The 22,119-nt window shown below is 46.9% G+C and overlaps 1 protein-coding gene across 1 annotated transcript in view; it reads right to left on the bottom strand.

Moving 5' to 3' along the window:
• lcp2a (lymphocyte cytosolic protein 2a) overlaps positions 1 to 22,119 on the bottom strand; it is a 156,121-nt gene that overhangs the window by 71,177 nt on the left and 62,825 nt on the right. The window contains exons 5-7 of the mRNA XM_078550495.1: positions 20,546 to 20,577; positions 10,479 to 10,522; positions 10,160 to 10,361 (exon numbers count right to left, since the gene is read on the bottom strand). Coding sequence (XP_078406621.1) covers positions 10,160 to 10,361; positions 10,479 to 10,522; positions 20,546 to 20,577 — 278 coding nt within the window. The remainder of the gene's footprint in view (positions 1 to 10,159; positions 10,362 to 10,478; positions 10,523 to 20,545; positions 20,578 to 22,119) is intronic.

Raw genomic sequence — 22,119 nt, 5'->3', positions numbered from 1 at the left:
CACATGTGTACAGGTGTGTGAACATGTGTGCGGGTGTGTGGACATGTGTACATGAGTGTGGACATTCGTACAGGAATGTGGACATGTGTATGGGAGTGTGGGTATGTGTACAGGAGTGTGAACATGTGTACGGGAGTGTGCACATGTGTACAGGGGTGTGAACATGTGTGCGGGTGTGTGGACATGTATACAGGAGTGTGGACATGTGTACAGGAGTATGGACCATTTGTACAGGAGTGCGGGCATCTGTACGAGGGTGTGAACATGTCTGCGGGTGTGTGGACCTGTGTACGGGGGTGTATAAATGTGCACGGGAATGTGGACATGTATACAGGAATGTGGACATGTGTACGGGATTGTGGACATGTGTATGGTAGTGTGGGACATGTGTACGGCAGTGTGGACCATGATGCAGGAGTGTGGGCATGTGTATGGGAGTGTGGACGTGTGTACGGGATTGTGGACATGTGTATGGGAGTGTGAGACATGTGTGGGAGTGTGGACCATACATACAGGAGTGTGGGCATCTGTATGGGGGTGTGAACATGTCTGCGGGTGTGTTGACCTGTGTACGAGAGTGTATAAATGTGTATGGGAATGTGGACATGTTTACAGTAGTGTGGACATGTGTATGGTAGTGTGGGACATGTGTACAGGAGCATGGACATTTATACAGGAGTGTGGACATGTGCGTTTGAGTGTGTATATGTGCACAGGAGTGTGGGACATGTGTGTGGGAGTATGGGACATGCATACACGAGTATGGACATGTGTATGGGAGTGTGGACATGTCTGTTTGAGTGTGGACATGTGTACTGGAGTATGATCATGTGCACAGGAGTGTGGGACATGTGTACGGGAGTGTGGGACATGTGAACAGGATGTGGACATGTGTGCGGGAGTGTAGTATGTATGTACGGGCATGTGGACACTTGTACGGGAGTGTGGGCATGTGTACAGGAGTGTGGACATGTGTACTGGAGTGTTGGACATGTGTACATGTGTGTAGACATTTGTACGGGAGTGTGGACATGTGTACTGGAGTGTGGTTCATGTGTTTTTGAATGTGGACATTTGTACTGGAGTGTGAACATATGCACAGGAGTATGGGTCATGTATATGGGAGTGTGGACATTTGTGCAGGATTGTGGAAATTTATACAGGGGTGTGAACGTGTCTCTGGGTGTGTGGACCTGTGTACGGGGGTGTTGACTTGTATATGGGAATGTGGGACATGTGTACCGGAGTGTGGACCATGTATACAGGAGTATGGATATGTATAACAGGAGTGTGGACAGGTGCACGGGAAAGTGGACATGTGTGCGGGAGTGTGGACATGTGTGCGGGAGTGTGGACATGTGTATAGGAGTGTGGACATGTGTATAGGACTGTGGACATGTGCATGGGAGAGTGGGACTTATGTATGGGCTTGTGAACATGTGTATGGGAGTGTGCATGAGTGTACTGAGTGTGGACATGTATACAGGAGTGTGGACATGTGTGCTGGAGTGTGGACATGTGTATGGGAGTGTGGACATGTGTTTGAGTGTGGACATGTGTACTGGAGTGTGAACGTGTGCACGGGAGTGTGGGACATGTGTATGAGAGTGTGGGACATGTGTACAGGAGTATGGACACGTGTGTTTGAGTGTGGACATGTGTACTGGAGTGTGAACATGTGTATGGGAGTGTGGACATGTGTGTTTGAGTGTGGACATGTGTACTGGAGTATGATCATGTGCACAGGAGTGTGGGACATGTGTATGGGACTGTGGGACATGTGAACAGGATGTGGACATGTGTGCAGGACCGAAGTATATGTGTACTGGAGTGTTGGACATGTGTACAGGAGTGTAGACATTTGTCCGGGAGTGTGGACACATGTGCATGGGAGTGTGGGACATGTGTACAGGAGTGTTGACATTTGTACAGGAGTGTGGATATGTGTACAGGAGTATCGAAATGTGCATTGGAGTGTGGACATGTGTACAGGAATGTGGACATGTGTATGGGAGTGTGAACATGTGTATATGAGTGTGAACCAGTGTGTACATGTGTACAGGAATGTGGACTTATGTATGGGAGTGAGGAACATGTGTATGGGAGTGTTAACATGTGTACTCAAGTGTGGGGCACGTATATGGGAGTGTGGGACATGTGCACTGGAGTGTGGTTCTTGTGTTTTTGAATGTGGACATTTGTACTGGAGTGTGAACATATGCACAGGAGTGTGGAACATGTGTATGGGAGTGTGGACGTTTGTGCAGGATTGTGGTCATTTATTCAGGGGTGTGAACATGTCTGCGGGTGTGTAGACCTGTGTACGGGAGTGTAAACATGTGTATGGGAATGTGGACATGTGTACGGGAGTGTTAACTTGTTTATGGGAATGTGGGACATGTGTACTGGAGTGTGGACCATGTATACAGGAGTGTGGACATGTATACAGGAGTGTGGACATGTGTGCTGGAGTGTGGACACATGTATGGGAGTGTGGACGTGTGTTTGAGTGTGAACATGTGTACTGGAGTGTGAACATGTGCACGGGAGTGTGGGACATGTGTATGGGAGTGTGGGACATGTGTACAGGAGTATGGACATGTGTGCGGGATTGTGGACATATGTACAAGAATGTGGACATGTGCATGGGAGTGTGGGACATGTGTATGGGAGTGTGTGACAAGTGCACAGGAGTGTGGACATGTATACTGGAGTGTGTACATGTGTACGGGAGCGTGTACATGTGTACGGGATTGTGGACATGTTTATGGGAGTGTGGGACATGTGTGCAGGAGTATGGACATGTGTACAGGAATGTGGTCATGTGCATGGGAGTGTGGGACATGTGCACAGGAGTGTGTTCATGTGTACTGGAGTGTGGACATGTGTACAGGATTGTGGACATGTGTTTGGACATGTGTATGGGATTGTGGACACACGTATGGGAGTGCGGACATGTGTACGGGAATGTGGACATGTGTATGGGAGTGTGGACATGTGTATGGGAGTGTGGACATGTGTACTAGAGTGTGAGTATGTGCACAGGAGTGTTGGACATGTGTATGGGAGTGTGGGACATGTGTACAGGAGTATGGACATGTATGTTTGAGTGTGAACATGTGTATGGGAGTGTGGACATGTGTGTTTGAGTGTGGGCATATGTACTGGAGTATGGACATGTGTGCGGGATTGTGAACATATGTAAAGGAATGTGGACATGTGCATGGGAGTGTGGGGCATGTGTATGGGAGTGTGTGACAAGTGCACAGGAGTGTGGACATGTATACAGGAGTGTGTACATGTGTACGGGTGCGTGTACATGTGTACAGGAGTGTGGAAATATGTATGGGAGTGTGGACATGTGTACAGGAATGTGGACATGTGTATGGGAGTGTGGACATGTGTACTGGAGTGTGGACATGTGCACGGGTGTGTGGATATGTGTGTGGGAGTGTGGACAGTTGTACGGGAGTGTGAACATGTGTACAGGTGTGTAGACATTTGTACAGGGGTACGCACATGTGTACAGGAGTGTGGACATGTGAACTGGAGTGTGGACATATGTATGGGAGTGTAGACATACGTACGGGAGTTTGGCCAGTTGTACAGGAGTGTGAACATGTGTACAAATGTTTGGACATGTGTATGGGAGTGAGGGCATGTGTGCGGGATTGTGGACATATGTACTGGAATGTGGACATGTGCATGGTAGTGTGGGACATATGTGTAGGAGTATGAACAGTTGTACGGGAGTGTGAACAAGTGCACAGGAGTGTGGACATGTATACAGGAGTGTGGTCTTGTGTACTGGAGTGTGTACATGTGTACGAGAGTGTGTACATGTGTACGGGATTGTGGACATGTGTATGGGAGTGTGGGACATGTGTGGAGTATGGACATGTATACAGGAGTGTGTTCATGTGTACTGGAGTGTGGACATGTGTACAGGAGTGTGGACATGTGTTTGGACATGTATATGGGATTGTGGACACACGTATGGGAGTGTGAGACATGTGTGCAGGAGTGAGGACATGTGTACATGAATGTGGACATGTGTACGGGATTGTAGACATGAGTATGGGAGTGTGGGACATGTGTGTAGGAGGTTGGACATGTGAACAGAAATGTGGTCATGTGCATGGGACGGTGGGACATGTGTATGGGAGTGTGGACATTTGTACAGGAGTGTGGACATGTGTACAGGAGTGTGGGACATGCGTACAGGCGTATGGACATGTGTACAGGAGTGTGGACATGTGTATGGGAGTTTGGGCAGTTGTACAGGAGTGTGAACATGTGTTTGGACATGTGTACAGGTATGTGGGCAGTGTATGGAAGTGTAGACGTGTATGGGAGTGTGGACATGTGTACGGGAATGTGGACATGTGTGCGGGAGTGTGGGACATGTGTATGGGATTGTGGACACGTATGGGAGTGTGAGACATGTGTGTGGGTGTGAGGACATATGTACAGGAATATGGACAGGTGCATGGGAATGTGGGACAGGTGTATGGGAGTGTGGGACATATGTGCAGGAGTGTGGACATGTGTACAGGTAGTGGACATGTGCACGGGAGTATGCATTTGCCTACATTCTATACACATGTCCACATTCTACACCAGGGAATTCAGACTAGTTAGGAAATTACTGCAGTGTTTAACTAGGCATAGATTAACGAGCACTTTGAAAATTTTCATTGATGAGAGAGAGCCAGAATGGATCTGCGAAGGGTGGGTCATGCCTGAGGAACCTGATTGAATCATTTCAAGAGGTGGCTAATATAGTGGACGGGAGGTGTCTCTGGGTATTACCTATATAGACTTGGTAAAGTCTCTCATAAGAGACCGTTAGCTAAAGTTGAAGCAAACGTTTGACCCCTGGTTAGGAAAGTGGTTGGGTGGCAGCAGACTGAGAGTAGGGATAAAGGACAGGTACTCTAACTGGCAGGATGGGGCTTGTCACCTCTCAAGGAGCTATGTCGGAGCCTCAATATTTATTACTAACTTAGATGATGGGATAGAAAGCTACACATCCAAATATGCTGATGATACAAAGATAGACAGTACTGTCGGCAGTATAGGTGGAAGTGTAATATTCCAAAGAGATAGTTTAACTTCAGTGGTGGGCAAGATTCTAGAAACAATTATTTGGAATAGAATTAGTAGTCACATAGAAAAATATGGGTTAATAAGAAAGAGGGAGCATGGATTTCTAAAGGGGAATTTGTGTTTAACTAACTTGCTGGAGTTTTTTAAAGAGGTAACAGAAAAGGTCAATGAGGGTAATGTTGTTGATGTTGTGTACATGGACTTTAAAAAGGCATTAGACACAGTGCCACACAACAGACTTGTGAGAAAAGTTATTGCTCATGGGATAAAAGGGGCTCTAGCAACATGGATACAAAATTGGCTGAAAAATAGGAAGCAGAAAGTAATGGTCAATTGATATTTTTCGGGCTGGAGGAAGGCTTGTAGTAGAGTTCCCCAGGGGTCGGTATTGGGATCGTTGCTTTTCCTGATATATATTAATCTAGACCTTGGTGTGCAGGGCACAATTTCAAAGTTTGCAGATGATATGAAGCTTGGGAGTGTTGTGAACTGCGAAGATGGTGTGTAAACCTCAAGAGGACATAGACAAGTTGGTGGAGTGGGCAGATAGGTATCAGACAAAGTTCAATGCGGAGAAGTGTGAGGTGATGCATTTTGGTAGGAAGACATGGACAGATAATATAAAATAGGGGGTGAAATCTTGAAGGGGGTGCCAGAGCAGGAAAACCTGGGAGTATACATGCATAGATCATTGGAGGTGGCAGGACAGGACGAGAGAGCAGTTAATAAAGCATATAGTATCCTGGGCTTTATTAATTGGAGCCTAGAGTACAAGAGCAAGGAGGTTATGCTGAATTTATATAAGACACTCATTAGACCTCAGCTGGAGTATTGTGTAGTTCTGGGCGCCACACTATAGGGAGGATGTGAACACATTGGAGAGAGTGCAGAGGCTGACAAGAATGGTTCCTGGGGTGAGAAACTTCAGCTATGAGGGTAGATTGGAGAAGAAGAAGGCTAAGAGAAGATTTGATAGAGATGTTCAAAATCATGAGGGGGCTGGACAGAGTAGATAGGGAGAAGCTGTTCCTGCTCATAAAAGGATCAAGAATGAGAGGGAACAGATTTAAAGCGATTTGCAAAAGAAGCAAATGTGACGTGAGGAAAAACTTTTTCACACAATGAGTGGTTCGTGTCCGGAATGCACCACCTGGAAGTGTGGTGGAGGCAGGTTCAATTGAGGCATTCAAGAGGGCTTTAGATGATTATTTGAATAGCAACAATGTGCAGGGGTACAGGGAGAAGGCAGGGCAATAGCACCAAGTCATAATGCTCATTTGGAGAGCCGGTGCAGACATGATGGGCTGAATGGCCTCATTCTGTGCCGTTATGATTTTGTGATTTAAAGGCACCATGAGCACAAGAGGGTGATTTTACGTTCATTTCTGTTACTTAATCTACACTGGCCTGGGATTGAAGACCAGAAACGTTTATGTACATAATTTGGAATTGTCACAGTAAGATAAATTTTGTTTTTATTGTCATGGCCTGTGTATGCTTCACCTTTTTATTTTATTGGTGCAGGGTACGCCAGTATGTAATGCTGGATGTAAGTGACTCTAAACTTGCACAGGCACCGAATGGACTTTGTGTTCAAATGAAAGGGTCCTTTCAGATATCCAGGATGGAGGCAGCAGCCCTGGCATGCTGTCGAAGCTGATCTTTGGTAACCTAGCTGAAGGAGTGTTGGGTCAAGGCATCCCTGGTGTCCCTGCCTCCCTGGAGGTTACTGAGGTCTGGCTCCACACCCTCAGCATTCTCCTCACCGTGCTCCTGTTCTGACTCACTACTGGACTCATCCACTGTGGCCTGTGGAGCTGTCTCTAGATCCTCTTCCTCCAGTGGGTCCCCCCTTGCCAGTGCCAGATTGTGGAGAGTGCAGCATGCAACCACTATCAGTGACACCTGCTCTGGGGGGGTATTGCGGTGCTGCCCCTGAACGGTCTAGGCATCGGAAGCGCATCTTGAGAAGACCTATGGTCCTCTCTTCACCGCCCTTGTTGAGACATGACTCATATTGTAATGCTTCTCTGCCTCTGTTCTTAGGACAGAGAGGCGGAGTGGCATCATGAGCCACCTCTTCACCAGATAGCCCTTGTCACCCAGCAGCCATCCATCCAGTCGGGCTGGAGCACTGAAGAGCCTCAGCACCTGGGAGTGTCTCAGGATGTACACCTCAAGGGAGCTGCCAGGGTACCTTGCACAGACTTGCAGAATCTGCATCCTGTGGTCACACACTATCTGCACGCTCATGGAGTGGAATCCCTTCCTGTTGACGAAGGCTCCTGGCTGACCCCTAGCGCCTTGATGGCCACATGTTTGCAGTCAATTGCACCCTGGACACGGGGGAACCCAGCAAAGCCTCTGGCTCCCTCAGCCTGGCTGGCCTCATCCGTACAGTAAAGAATGAAGGTCAGTACCCACCTGAACAGAGCTTCTGTCACCAGCTTGACAGAACTGTGGACAGCTGATTGGGAGACTCCACACAGATCCTCCACTGACCCCTGGAAAGAGCCGGAGGCATAGAAGTTGAGGCCACTGTGACCTTCAGCGCCACTGGTATGGAGTGTCCACCCACACAGTCGGAGCTGATATCAGGCCCAATCACCTGACAAATGGAGGTTACTTGAGAGGCGGAGCCTCCATCAGCATTGTACCTCGGACATATTGAGGCAGCTGCATCGCTACCTGTAAACTCTAGCAACAGGGTATTGTTGTCTTCGGCGGCCCTTTTCTCCTTGGACTGCCAGCTGGCCCTGCATCCCTTGTGCCTGCACCTCTCCTTCCACAGATTCCTCCCTTGGAAGCTGCATTGGGACACATGGCTTCCTTCCCCTTTCTTCCTCCTCAGTGGAGTTGTCACCAGTGGAGACCACAATCCCCATTACCAGGGTAATAGAAGGCTGTTTGATACCTGGAAGGGTCCACACGGTCTGAATCTTCCAGGGGCCTGGCCGACAGCAATGAGTCCTGAAATGAGGCCTGGAAATGCTAAGAATGAAGCGCCGAATAGAGATGAAGCTGCCAAGTACCAATAAGCAATCAGCTCCAATCTATCTCCAAAACTGCTCACTACTCACACTGGCAATGCTGCTGACCCTTTTTATCCCGCCCTTGGATGTGGTTTGTGAAAATGTCGGCTGGCCGCCTGCCCATTTTGCCCGTGCAACAAGCAGAAAATCGTACGGGCAAGGAAAAATCACAGTCAATTCGACTGCTGAAGGCCTTAAGTGGCCTGTTAATTAATGGCAGGCACCGCTCCGGCACCCGCACATGCCCATTGAGTGAAATATCGCCTGATATATTATTCCCCATCAGGTCAGGCACGACAAAAAATTCTACCCCAGAATATTATAAACTCGACTGTTGTACACCGTCATGAAAATGTGTTTTGAGTCAAATAATAATTTTTAATCCACCGGCTGGAAACTTGAATTTAACTTTTAAAAACAGGCTTTTTTAAAAACAGAGGCTAAAGGTAACAAGGTCACAGCTAATGATGGCTAACCAATTTTCATTACTGTACATTCCACATTTCAATTCAATGGAATGGACACAACAAGTCTGCAAAACCCACTAAAGACAATGACCTCCTGGGGAATGTGAGGAACCCACATCTCCTGTCCCATTAACAAGGCGCTGAAGCAATCACCTGAGGTAATCAACTGTTGGAGATGAACTGTTAAATCTCATCATATGGACAATGGGACCCTGGCTAAGAGAGCTTCCCAGACATGATCGAATTAAGTTATCCCTGGAATACAGTGACAATTGCCTTATTTGGATCCCCCTGGCAATTGGAAAGGGAAGGTCACATGACAAGCCAATGCTCTATATGTTTTAAGCACATAGGCAGAATTTTATGCCGGCAGGATTTTACGGTCCTGCTGAAGTCAATGGAGTTTTGAACGCTTGCCGCATTTTATGGCCCCACCCCACCGTGATGGGGCTGTAAAATTCTGCCCTATGTTTTGTCGGCAGAACTGAGGGCAAACAGCTGAGGCTATGAGAGAGAAGACCCAAGTGGGGTCCCTCCTGCCTCCCTCTCTCTCCAACCCACCTGGCAGACTTCAAGTCTGTTAGCTGACCATGACTATTCAAGGATGCTCCTGCTGCAGACAAAAATCTCTTAAAAGAATTTAACCCAGCCCTACCGTCTCCTGAAGAACAACAAAATCAGCCATCTATATCTTTAAATCAGAAGGATCGGGGCCGCTGAAGGGAAGCTGTAAGACCACCGAATTCAGCCTGAAACCAGCTGAATCACCAAACTACAGACTACACATTCTTTTTACTTTTTATGGGCTCTAATTTGACCACCCTATCCTTCCCCACTCTGTAATCTGTATTTGTGTGTGTGTGAAAGTTGGGGCATAGTTTATTATTTCATAGTTCAAGTATAATAAAGCTAACCTCCTTCTATGTTAACCTCAAGAAAACCTGTCCTATTGGTTCTTTTATGATCACAGTGTGTAAACAGTTGTATTAATGGAATAGGCAAGCATATCCTTTTCAAAGAAAAATACCTTTTGTGGTCAAGTGAGGAGAGGGAAATCAGAGGAGCCATTCGACCCCTCTCACCTGATTGTAACAACACACAAAGTTCAGCAGATTTAGAGTTCACACCTACATAGCAGCAAAGGTTTCCTTTATACATGTGCTTAAATATCTAAAAACTCAGGAGTTAAATAATTTAATCTCTACAGGTGAATAATGAAAGCTGATTTAATAATCATATAAATACTTTTCAGAAACCAGAATTAAACTTATAATGAAACCGTTGTTGAATAAATGGCAATTCCATAGTGAGGCTGCTCTCGGCCTTTTTCCTCTGATAGAAAATTGAAGCCTTGTTGTGACTGATCCAACAGCTATTGCGACCTTAACTACCTACCAACACTCTCAATTTGTACTCTACTGTTCTGGCTACATGTCCAAGTGTCTTAATTAATCCAAGCCTCTGTGAAATTGCTCAGGCCTGAATTATCTGCTATTTGTAACAGGCAACTCCTACTAAACTCCAATCTGTCAGCTGAATTTAGGAAGGTACCTGCATAGTCCGAGTCATTGGAAATTGGTTTTGCTGCACATATCTTGATCTGATGAGCTTCTTCATCATTTGAAGGAGGTGGTTCATAGTCATTGTCACTGTTGTGTCCTTCACCATCTTCATTTGGTGATTCATAATCTCCATCATCATCCTCAGACTCTTGCTCTTGATCTGGGTCCTCATAGTCATCATCATCCTCCGTCTGAATGACATTGCATTTACTTTTAATATCAAATCTTCACAGGATGCATCAGTGAAAATATTTCAGTTACACTTTTCAAGAGCACAGTAATGTGAAAAGGCAAATGAGGTTACTTACAAATTCGTCTGAATCCCATCCAATGTCCTCATCAGGTCTGTAATCTGCAATAACAGAGTAACAATGAACAAGTGTGGGATCTGAAATTTTCTGTCTTACCATCTCTGGCTCAGGCCACAACTGTGTACGAGAAAGTTGAGCAAAGCACCTCAATTGAAGTTTCTACAATTGCGACTGTGAAATAAAACATTAGCTGGCACAAGACAGCAGCTCAGCAGCTGTCCTTCTGACTGCTCCTCCAACAACAACAATTTGCATTTATATAGCGCCTTTAACATAGTAAAATGGCCCAAAGCACATCACAGGGTCAGTGGCCAGATGCTGAGCTAAATAAGGAGTCATTAGGGGAGGTGATCAAAATCTTGAACACACTGAGAAAAGACAGTGAAAAGGCAGTGGGAAAGATCTTCTGATCAGCGAGCAGGAGCGGGGCTGAATCAGCTGCGCGCCTGCTGACCTGTTAACGGTCTATTGAGGCCATTGAAAAAGTAATTAACATCGTTAATGACCCTGCTCGTCCAACCTTGGGGTTGACGGGCAGGCCGGGAGCGCTGCTGGGCTTCAGAAAAAGCATGAAATCTCATCCACGGGCGGGATGAGGTTTCATGAGGGTTTTTAAATACTTAATAAAGGCTTGAATTAAAGTGATGGACATGTCCCAACTCATGTGACAGTGTCACATAAGGGGACATGTCAGGGAAATCATTCTATCATTTGTTTAACAATTTTTAATTTGGAGCCGATTTCCCTGAGGCAGCACTTAGTCTCAAGGAGATCGGTGCACTCTTTATTGCGCATGTGCAAAAGAGCGCACTCTCGGCTGAGTGAATCCCATTCCCCCCCGCCCCCACCCTGCACAGGGAGCGCATAGCCTTAATTGGCCCGCCCACGTAAAATGGCGGCATGCCCTCGATTGGGGGCGCTAATCGGAGGTGCGCCTGCCCCTGCCCGCACCTGCTCCCGCACTTCCCCCTCCTAACAGGGGGAAAATTTTTCCCAGTGAAACACTAGGATGTGGAAACATTTCACGGTCAGTTTTCCCATCTCTGAACAGCAGATACCCAGACCTTCCCCAATGGTGAAGTGTCTCAAATTGGGAACATGCTGTGAATCATGGCACATCAAGCATATTTCATGCTTACACTCTTGTCCCAAATCTCCTGGGTTATCACACTACTTAAAGGAGAAATTAATTTTAGTGCATGTGTAATATCTGCCCATGTCCAATGATAGCACTCTCACCACTGAGTCAGGAGGTTGAGACCCACTCCAGTAACTGGAACAATTGACACCCCAGTGCAGTGTTGAGGGAGAGCTGCACTTTCAGATGGGGCATTAAACCGAGGCCCCATATGCCCTCTCAGATGGACACTAAAGATCCAAGGGCGTTATTTCAAAGAAGAGCAGGAGATTTCTCCCAGTGCCCTGGCCAGGATTTATCCTTCAATCCTTACTGAAAGAGATGATCTGTACATTTACCACATGACCAAATTAGCTATTGGGTTTCCGACATTGCAACAGTGACCAGCTTCAAAAATACTTAACGAAACAAGAAAGCGGAGTTGATATAGAAGGTCAGAGATGGTCTTATTAAATAACAGAGCAGGCTCAAAGTGGCTGTATGGTCTATTCCTGCTCCTGTTTCTTATGGTGTCAATTGGCTGTAAAGTGCTTTGAGATGCCCTGAGGTTATAAAAGGTAAAACATAAAGGCAAGTTATTTGTTTTACTCTAATGCTGGGTGTATTTACTTGAAGTGAAATGTTGCTTTCAAGCAACGTAATAGATAATGGATTAAATGAAGAGATTTAGAGCAGAGGGTAGGAGAAATGTCTTCGCCCAGAGAGTTGTGAGGATGTGGAATTCAGTTCCAGGATTAGTGATTGAGGCAGAAACTGTATCAACATTCCAGATTAGACTGGACAGACAGATGAGGGAAAAGGGATCTGGGAACAGGGTGGGTAAATGTGATCAGAACTATTTGCTCATGTGGAGGGTAACTGGTTGGGTCGAATGGTTTGTTTCTCTGTTATGAAATTCAAAATATTTCTGTACAGTTTTCAAAATTAATTTTTGACATTACGTTGGCATGGAAAGTCATATGATCAGAGAAAATCCCAGGCAGCTTCCAAGTTTCCTGATTGTGCTTCTTTCAATTTATGTGCATCCCTTTACATTTACATGTGTCAAATGTTACTGCTTAACCAGGGTCCTAAATTTCAGCAGCAACTCCCACAGCAATTCTAAAACTATTTGGTGGCAATTCTGTCCTCAGCTTGGGGACATCTCGACCTCAGTACATCATTGTCACTTCACACCCAGCGTAGGTCGACAGGACCGGGATTCTCCCTGTCCCATTCATTGCAGCCAGTTTCCTTTGGGAGATGTTTAGGCTGAATCCTCTGACTCCATAAGACCATAAATCATAAGGCGTAGGAGCAGGAGTAGGCCGTTCGGCCTATCAAGTCTGCTCCGCCATTCAATGAGATCATGGTTGATCTGATGATAATCCTCAACTCCACTTTCCTGCCTTCCCCCCATAACCCTTGATCCCCTTACTGATTAAAAATGTCTATCTCAGCCTTGGAAATACTTAACGACCAAGCCTCTACAGTCCTCTGTGGTAAAGAATTCCACAGATTGGCTACCCTCTGAAAGAAGAAATTTCTCCTCATCTCTGTTTTAAATGGGCGCCCCCTTACTCTGAGATTATGCCCTCTGGTCCTAGACTCTCCCACAAGATGAAACAACCTCTCAGCATTTACCCTGTCAAGCCCCCTAAGAATCTTATATGTTTCAATAAGGTCGCCTCTCAATGAGTACAGGCATAAACCACTCAACCTTTCCTCAAAAGAAAATCCCTCCATACCAGGATCAACCTAGTGAACCTTCTCTGGACTGCCTCCAATGCCAGTATATCTTTCCTTCGATAAGGGGACCAAAATTGTTCACAGTATTCTAAGTATGGTCTAACTAGTGCCTTGCATAGTTTTAGCAAGACTTCCCTATTTTTATACTTCATTCCCTTTGAAATAAAGGCCAACATTCCATTTGCCTTCCCTATTGCCTGTTGAACTTGTATGTTAGCTTTTTGGGATTCATGCACAAGGACTCCCAAATCCCTCTGTGCTGCAGCTTTCTGCAAGTCTTTCTCCATTTAAATAATATTCATTTCCCTTATTCTTCCTGCCAAAGCACATAACCTCACATTTTCCCACATTATATTCCATCTGCCAAGTTTTTGCCCACTCACTTAACCTGTCCATATCCCTCTGTAGACTCCTTGTGTCATCCTCACCACTTGCCTTCCCACCTATTTTTGTGTCATCTGCAAACTTGGCGATAGTACATTCACTTCCCTCATCTAAGTCATTAATATATATTGTAAATAATTGAGGCCCCAGCACTGATCCACTGACTCCACCAAACACGGTCCATGACATTAGGGATCAGGGCTGAGAGGAAGGAATTCCCACGCCAGAAACTTTCCCGTTTCTGGTTTGCTTTCTGCACAGTGTCTGGCATTCCGGGATGAACCATTTTTACTGGCATTTCAACCAGCAGGTAAGGGCTCCACGTGGGAAGCCAGAACAAGTAACGTCAGGATAGGCCATTCAGCCCCTCATGCCTGCTTCTTCATTCACTTAGATCTGAATTGATCTGCATCTCAACTCTTTAACTTTGACACAACTGTAGCTTGTCTTCAGAGAGCAGTTAAGAGTCAATCACGTCTGTATAGGACTGGAGTCACATAGAGGCCAGAAAGTTGAAGGTCACACCCTTGTTCTAGAATCTGTGGTTGCATTAAATATATGACTGTGTCCTTTAGATTATTAACTAGCTCTGTAAGTTCAAGCTGCTTCTCGGCAGCAAACATCCCCAATGTGTTCGATGTGACTCTGATACCTGATGGTGAAGGGGAAGATAGAGTGGGGCAGGGGAAACAGGAAGGGGAAGTGGGAAATGGTAAAGAGCTAGGGCGGGGACACTTGGGGAAGGTGAGAATGGGGCAGCAAATGAAAACTGGAACAAAGGTAACAGAACAGGAAGAAAGGGCGGATAAGTGGAGGATGGAGAGGGAGCAATGGGGGGCAGCTTCAGGGAAACAAAGACAAGCACAAGGGTAAGGGCGGGGGCTGGGAGGTGCGTGGGGCACAGTCAGAGGCAAAAAGTACAACCAGACACCAATGACAAATAGGAGAACAGATAGCAACAGCAGCAGTGATGTGAAAATGATATGGAAGTCAAAAGGTGCATAATGTGAGCAAGCTCATGGGACCTTAACTAATGATAACACAGACTTTTAGATTTCATATAAACAGAACTAAACCGCTGCCTTTCGAGTATAAAATTGTGTATTTGAAATTGTTTGAAAGCACTTTACAGTGTTAAATTGGCAAGTCCCCAGCAATAGCTGCTATTAAATAACAAGCTGTCTAATCTGGCCATTCACTACCACACAAGGTTCTGAATTTGACTGTTATTGCTCTGGATTTGTGGCTTGTCAGTCCCCACAAATTTCATATCTTGCACCTGATTAACTAGATTCATGACATTTACAAAACCACCCGATTAAAGAGGGTTTAGGTCAGTGGGATTATACAAACCTCACGCAGTTCATGTCTTCATAAATTTCTAATCATACAGTTCAGGAGAAGGCCATTCCACCCATTGTATCTGTGCCAGCTCTATGGAAGAGCAATTTGATTCGCCCCACCTCCCCACTGCTCTTTCTTCTCAGTCTTTCAATCTTTTAATTTTCAGTACTTATCCAATTCCCTTTTGAAAGTTATGATTGAATCTGCTTCTGTCACCCTTTCAGACAGCAGATTCCAGATCACAGCCACTTCACATCATACCCTATTTCCGATTCTATTTTTTTTTGCAAAAATATACTTTATTAATAAAATATCTTCAACCACATTCCAAACCATTTCAAAAACACCATTACAAAGGTACAATCAGGTTCAACTTTTACAACATGTATCACCAGGTGCATCAGTACAAACAATATTACAATCATTTGCAGACATTCATTTTGAGCTGTACAGCCCGAGGGGCTCTAAACAGTTCCCAGTCCCTCGGTGCACTGTGGCAGAAAGGTCTTAGACAGCGACCCTTCCCCATTGCGCCTTTGCGACAGCTGCCCCAAGCTTTATTTCTGATTTTTTTTTTGCAAAAATATACTTTATTCATAAAATATCTTCAATCACATTCCAAACCATTTCAAAAACACCATTATAAAGGTACAATCCGGTTAAACCTTTACAAAATGTATCACCAGGTGCATCAGTACAAAGAATGTTACCAATCATTTACAGCCTTTCATTTTGAGCTGTACAGCCCGAGGGGCTCTAAACAGTTCCCAGTCCCTCGGTGCACTGTGGCAGAAAGGTCTTAGACAGCACCCTTCCCCATTGCGCCTTTGCGGCAGCTGCCCCAAGCTTTAGTGCGTCCCTCAGCATGTAGTCCTGGACTTTGGATTGTGCCAGTCCGCAACACTCGGTCGGGGACAAATCTTTGTGCTGGAAGACCAACAAGTTTCGGGCAGACCAAAGCGCGTCTTTCACCGAGTTGATGATCCTCCAGCTGCAGTTGACGTTTGTCTTGGTGTGTGTCCCTGGGAACAGCCCGTAGAGCACAGAGTCCTGTGTCACAGAACTGCTCGGGATGAACCTCGACAGCAACCATTGCATCTCTCTCCAGACCTTCTTTGCAAAGGCACAATCCACAAGGAGGTTATTTCCGATTCTTTTTTTTTTTGTAAAAATATACTTTATTCATAAAATATCTTCAATCACATTCCACACCATTTCAAAAACAACATTACAAGGGTACAATCCAGGTTAAACTTTTACAAAATGTATCACCAGGTGCATCAGTACAAACAATATTACAATCATTTACAGCCTTTCATTTTGATCTGTACAGCCCGAGGGGCTCTAAACAGTTCCCAGTCTCTCGGTGCGCTGTGGTAGAAAGGTCTTAGACAGCGACCCTTCCCCATTGCGCCTTTGCGGCAGCTGCCCCAAGCTTTAGTGCGTCCCTCAGCACGTAGTCCTGGACTTTGGATTGTGCCAGTCCGCAACAATCGGTCGGGGACAACTCTTTGTGCTGGAAGACCAACAAGTTTCGGGCAGACCAAAGCGCCTCTTTCACCGAGTTGATGATCCTCCAGCTGCAGTTGATGTTTGTCTCGGTGTGTGTCCCTGGGAACAGCCCGTAGAGCACAGAGTCCTGTGTCACAGAGCTGCTCGGGATGAACCTCGACAGCAACCACTGCATCTCTCTCCAGACTTTCTTTGCAAAGGCACAATCCACAAGGAGGTGAACAACGGTCTCTTCCCCACCACAGCCACCTCGAGGGCAACGTGCAGAGGGGGTGAGACTCCTGGCGTGTAGGAAGGATCTGACGGGGAGGGCCTTTCTCACCACCAGCCAAGCTACGTCTTGGTGCTTGTTGGAAAGTTCTGGCGATGAGGCATTCTGCCAAATGACTTTGACAGTCTGCTCGGGGAACCATCCCACAGGGTCCACCCTCTCCTTATCCCTCAGGGCCTCTAGGACGTTACGTGCTGACCACTGCCTGATGGACTTGTGGTCAAAGGTGTTTTTCTGCATAAATTTTTCCACCAGGGACAGGTGGTACGGCACGGTCCAACTACTTGGAGCGTTCCGCGGCAGCGTGGCCAGACCCATCCTTCGCAACACCGGGGACAGGTAGAACCTCAGCACGTAGTGACACTTGGTGTTTGCGTACTGAGGGTCTACGCACCGCTTGATGCAGCCACACACAAAGGTGGCCATCAGTATGAGGGCGATGTTGGGCACGTTTTTTCCCCCTTTATCTAGAGGCTTGTACATCGCGTCCCTGCGGACACGATCCATTTTCGACCTCCAGATAAAGCGGAAGATGGCTCAAGTGATCGCCATCGCGCAGGAGTCTGGAATGGGCCAGACCTGCGCCACGTACAGCAACAGCGAGAGTACCTCACACCTGATGACCAGGTTCTTACCCGCAATGGAGAGGGAGCGTCGCTCCCACATGCCCAGTTTCCTTTTCACCATAGCCACTCGCTCCTTCCAGTTTCTAACGCATGCCCCGGTCCCTCCGAACCATATCCCCAGCACCTTCAGGCCGTCAGCCCTGACAGTGAAGGGGACAAAGGATCGGTCAGCCCAGTTCCCAAAGAACATGGCCTCGCTCTTCCCACGATTTACCTTGGCTCCCGAGGCCAGTTCGAACTGGTCGCAGATGTTCATCAGTCTGCGCACCGACAGCGGATCCGAGCAGAAGACGGCGACGTCGTCCATGTACAGGGAGGCTTTTACCTGAGTGCCTCCACTGCCTGGGATCGTCACTCCTCTTATGCCCGGATCCTTCCTGATGGACTCGGCAAAGGGTTCTATGCAGCACACGAAAAGGACAGGCGAGAGAGGACAGCCCTGCCTGACTCCAGATTTAATCGGAAAGCTATCTGTTTCCCACCCATTGATTGAGACTGCGCTACTGATGTTAGTGTAGAGCAGTTGGATCCAATTTCGAATTCCCTCCCCAAAGCCCATTTTGGAGAGCACATCCCCCATGTAGGTGTGCGATATTCTGTCAAAGGCCTTCTCCTGATCCAAGCTGATGAGGCAGGTATCCACACCCCTGTCCTGTACATAGGCAATCGTATCCCTGAGCAGCGCCAGGCTGTCAGAGATCTTCCTGCCTGGCACAGAGCAGGTCTGGTCAGGGTGAATCACCAATTCCAGAGCGGATTTGACCCGAATGGCGATGACCTTGGACAGAATCTTATAGTCCATATTCAACAGTGAAATGGGTCGCCAATTTCTAATTTCCTCCCTTTCCCCCTTGTGCTTGTAGATGAGGGTGATGATGCCTTTCCTCATGGATTCTGACATACTACCGGCCAGGAGCATACTCTCGTACACTCCTAGCAGGTCTGGGCCGATCAAGTCCCACAGAGCCGAATACAACTCCGCCGGCAAGCCGTCGCTTCCGGGGGTTTTACTCTTCTCGAAGGACTCAAGGGCCTTAGTCAGTTCATCAGGAGTTAGCGGTTTGTCTAGGCTCTCCCGCGTACTGTGGTCTAAGACCTCCGTGATAGAGGACAGGAAGGACTGGGAGGCCGTGCTGTCCGTGGGCTTCACGTCATACAATCCGGCATAAAAGGATTTGCTGATCCTCAGAATGTCGGACCGTGATGACTTTACTGAGCCGTCTTCTTCCTTCAGGCTGCTGATCACAGAGCGCTCTCTGTGTACCTTTTGGAAGAAGAAACGTGAGCACGTCTCATCCTGCTCCACGGAGCGGACCCTGGAACGGAAGATGATCTTGGAGGCCTCCGAGGCAAAGTGCGAGGCTTGCTGGCCCTTCACCTCTTGGAGCTCCTCCTTGACATCGACCCCCATCGACTGCAGCCGGAGCAGATTCTGCATCTTTTTCTGGAGTCGGGACATTTCCCTCTGTTCCTTTCTAGCTTTCTCGGTGCCTTTGCGGATGAAAAACCTCTTGATGCTTCCCTTGATCACTTCCCACCAGTGTGTCAGGGACTCAAAGAGGGGTTTCACGGTTCTCCAACCTTTGTAATCCCTCTTGAGCTCCTCAATGTTCTCTGGGGTCAGCAGTTGCACATTTAGCTTCCATGCCCCCCCTGCCCACCCTCAGGTCCTTCTCCAAGTGGCAGTCCGCCAGTAGGAGGCAGTGGTCAGAGAAGAACACCGGCTTGACCTCGGTGGATCTGACTGTGAATGCACGGGACACAAACAGGAAGTCTATCCTGGAACGAATGGACCCGTCTGGCCGCGACCAGGTGTATCTACGCTGCGCTCCGTCTGCAGGGTTGCTGAAGACGTCGTGCAGCTTGGCATCCTTAACTGTTTCCATCAGGGATCTGGATTCCGATTCTACTGAAATCAGTGGGGGTGGTGTAAAAGCGGCTGCTAATTCATGATTGCTCATTTCACCCTGTAGCCATGGTCCAACTTCACCTCTTATTCATTCCGGTTTTCAGTCAGTGAGAATTCATTAGAAACAGGAGCTGGTGCAGGTCACACAACCCCTCGAGTCTGCTCTGCCATTCAATATGGCCATGTGTGAACTTCTACATTAGTTCCACTTTCTTACCTTATCTCCAAACCCCTGATTTCCATAATGTCCAAAAATCTATCGATCTCAGTCTTGAATCTACTCAATGGCTGAGCATCCCCAGCTGTCTGGGGTAGAGAATTCCAAAGATTTACACTGGCCCACTGAGTGAAGATAGCTGGATTATTTGGAAAGATGGCTAATCCTCAACAAACATTGATGGCATGGTACAGCAGAAAGAGTTAGGACAGTGTCAAAATCCTGCACAGGAAGTGGTAAGGGGAGGGTTTAGCAAGCTATTTACAGCTTCAGTAAGTTCCATATTTCTTACCTCTGAGTGGAGGCAAACATATTCTGACAGGGACAGGAGGGGAAATCAGAGACACCAGTTACCTCTGTCTATCTCCTAGTGGTTGGATCAGGAATATGGTGAGAGAGCTGGGGGCATCTTTAATCATGATGCATTTAGCTCAGGAGTTGGACGGAGGTGTCAGCTTTGGCTCAGAGTTAGCACACTTTGTCTCAGACACAATTCAGAGACAAGATTCAACTGAAATTACAATAAAAACAGATTATCAATCACATTTGCTTTGAAGAAGAGTCATACAGACTTGAAACGTTAACTCTGTTTCTCTCTCCACAGATGCTGCCAGACCTGCTGAGCTTTTCCAGCATTTTCTGTTTTTATTATCAATCACAACACTGATTGTGGGAGCTTGCTGTGCACCAATTAGCTGCCACTGTTCCTACAGATAACAATGGTGACTATATAGGATTGTAAAGCGCTTTGGATTGAGCTAAGAACTCGAAAGCCGCTATATAAATGCAAACCTTTCTAATTATTCAAATCAGGAAGTTAGATCAGAGCCAATAGTCAGTGTTGGATGATGTTCATTCCTGTTAATTTTCTCCAGAAATTGCATCTAAATTCAGGAACGATATCTGTCTGCAGAGATCACTTCACACAGCCTTACCTGTAGATTCTTGCATTATTTGATTCTGATGCCTAAACACAAAAAACAATAAGTTAAATTAAAATGATACCGGAACATCATCACCTGCTAACAATGACATTCAATGCACTGGAACTACAATATAACATTGATAAAGACAAAAAAAGGTGACTAATAATATATCATAGAGGCACCTGTTATACCCCACCTGTTACACCCCTGTCCATTACAACACGCCCATTACAATCCTGCCCATTACACCCCACCCACTAAACCCCCACCTGCCATTCTCCTGCCCAATACACCCCTTCCCATGACAAACCTGTACATTACAATCCAGCCCATTACACGCCCACCCACTATACCCCCACTTGTCATTCCCCTCCGCATTGTACCCCCACCCATTATGATCTCACCCATTAAACCTTCACCCATTATACCACTGTCTTCCATTCCCCTGCCTGTTACACAACCACCCATTAAACCCTCACCCATTACAACCCTGTATGTTATACCCGTGCCCTCCATGCACTTGCCTGTTGCAACCCCACCCTTTATGCCCTGCTTCTTATGGCCCTGCCCATTATACCCTCATTTGTTACACCCCCCCTATTACACCCCCACTCATTACACCCTGCTCATTACACTCCCACCCATTTTACCCCTGTCCATTAACCCCCTGCTCATTACACCCCTGCTTGTTATACTCCTTCCCATTACACTTCTGCCTGTTATGCCCCCGCCTCTTACACCACCAGTTACATCCCCACCTGATTAAACTCCCCGCCCATTACAATCCCGCATGTTTTTTAAAATTCATTTATGGGGTGTGGGCTTTGCTGGCTGGGCCATCATTTATTGCCCATCCCTAGGTGCCCTTGAGAAGGTGGTGGTGAGCTGCCTTCTTGAACTGCTGCAGTCAATGTGATGTATGTACACCCACAATGCTGTTAGGAAGGGAGTTCCAGGATTTTGACCCAGCGACAGTGAAGGAACAGCGATGTATTTCCAAGGCAGGATGGTGAGTGACTTGGAGGGGAACTTCCAGGTGGCGGTGTTCCCATCTATCTGCTGCCCTTGTCCTTCTAGGTGGTAGTGGTCATGGGTTTGGAAGGTGCTGTCTAAGGAGCCTTGGTGAATTCCTGCAATGCATCTTGTAGATGGCACTACTTACTATATAAGAGTACTACACTGCTGGTACTGTGCTTTGGTGGTGGAGGGAGTGAATGTTTGTGGATGTGGTGCCAGTCAAGCGGGCTGCTTTGTCTTGGTTGGTGTCAAGCTTCTTGAGTGTTGTATGAGCTGCACTCATCCAGGCAAGTGGGGAGTATTCCATCACACTCCTGACTTGTGCCTTCTGGATGGTGGACAGGCTTTGGGGAGTCACGAGGTGAGTTACTCGTCGCATGATTCCTAGCCTTTGACCTGCTCTTGTAGCCACAGTATTTATATGGCTAGTCCAGATCAGTTTCTGGTCAATGGTAACCCCCAGGATGTTGATAGTGGGGGTTTCAGTGTTGGTAATGCCATTGAACATCAAGGGGCGATGGTTGGATTCTCTCTTGTTGGAGATGTCATTGCCTGACACTTGTGTG

The sequence above is a fragment of the Cetorhinus maximus genome, chromosome 10 (genome assembly GCF_964194155.1).
Source record: "Cetorhinus maximus chromosome 10, sCetMax3.hap1.1, whole genome shotgun sequence".
Classification (NCBI taxonomy): Eukaryota; Metazoa; Chordata; class Chondrichthyes; order Lamniformes; family Cetorhinidae; genus Cetorhinus; species Cetorhinus maximus.
Note: the sequence above shows the minus strand (reverse complement) of the source record. Positions and strands in the feature narration are given on the sequence as shown.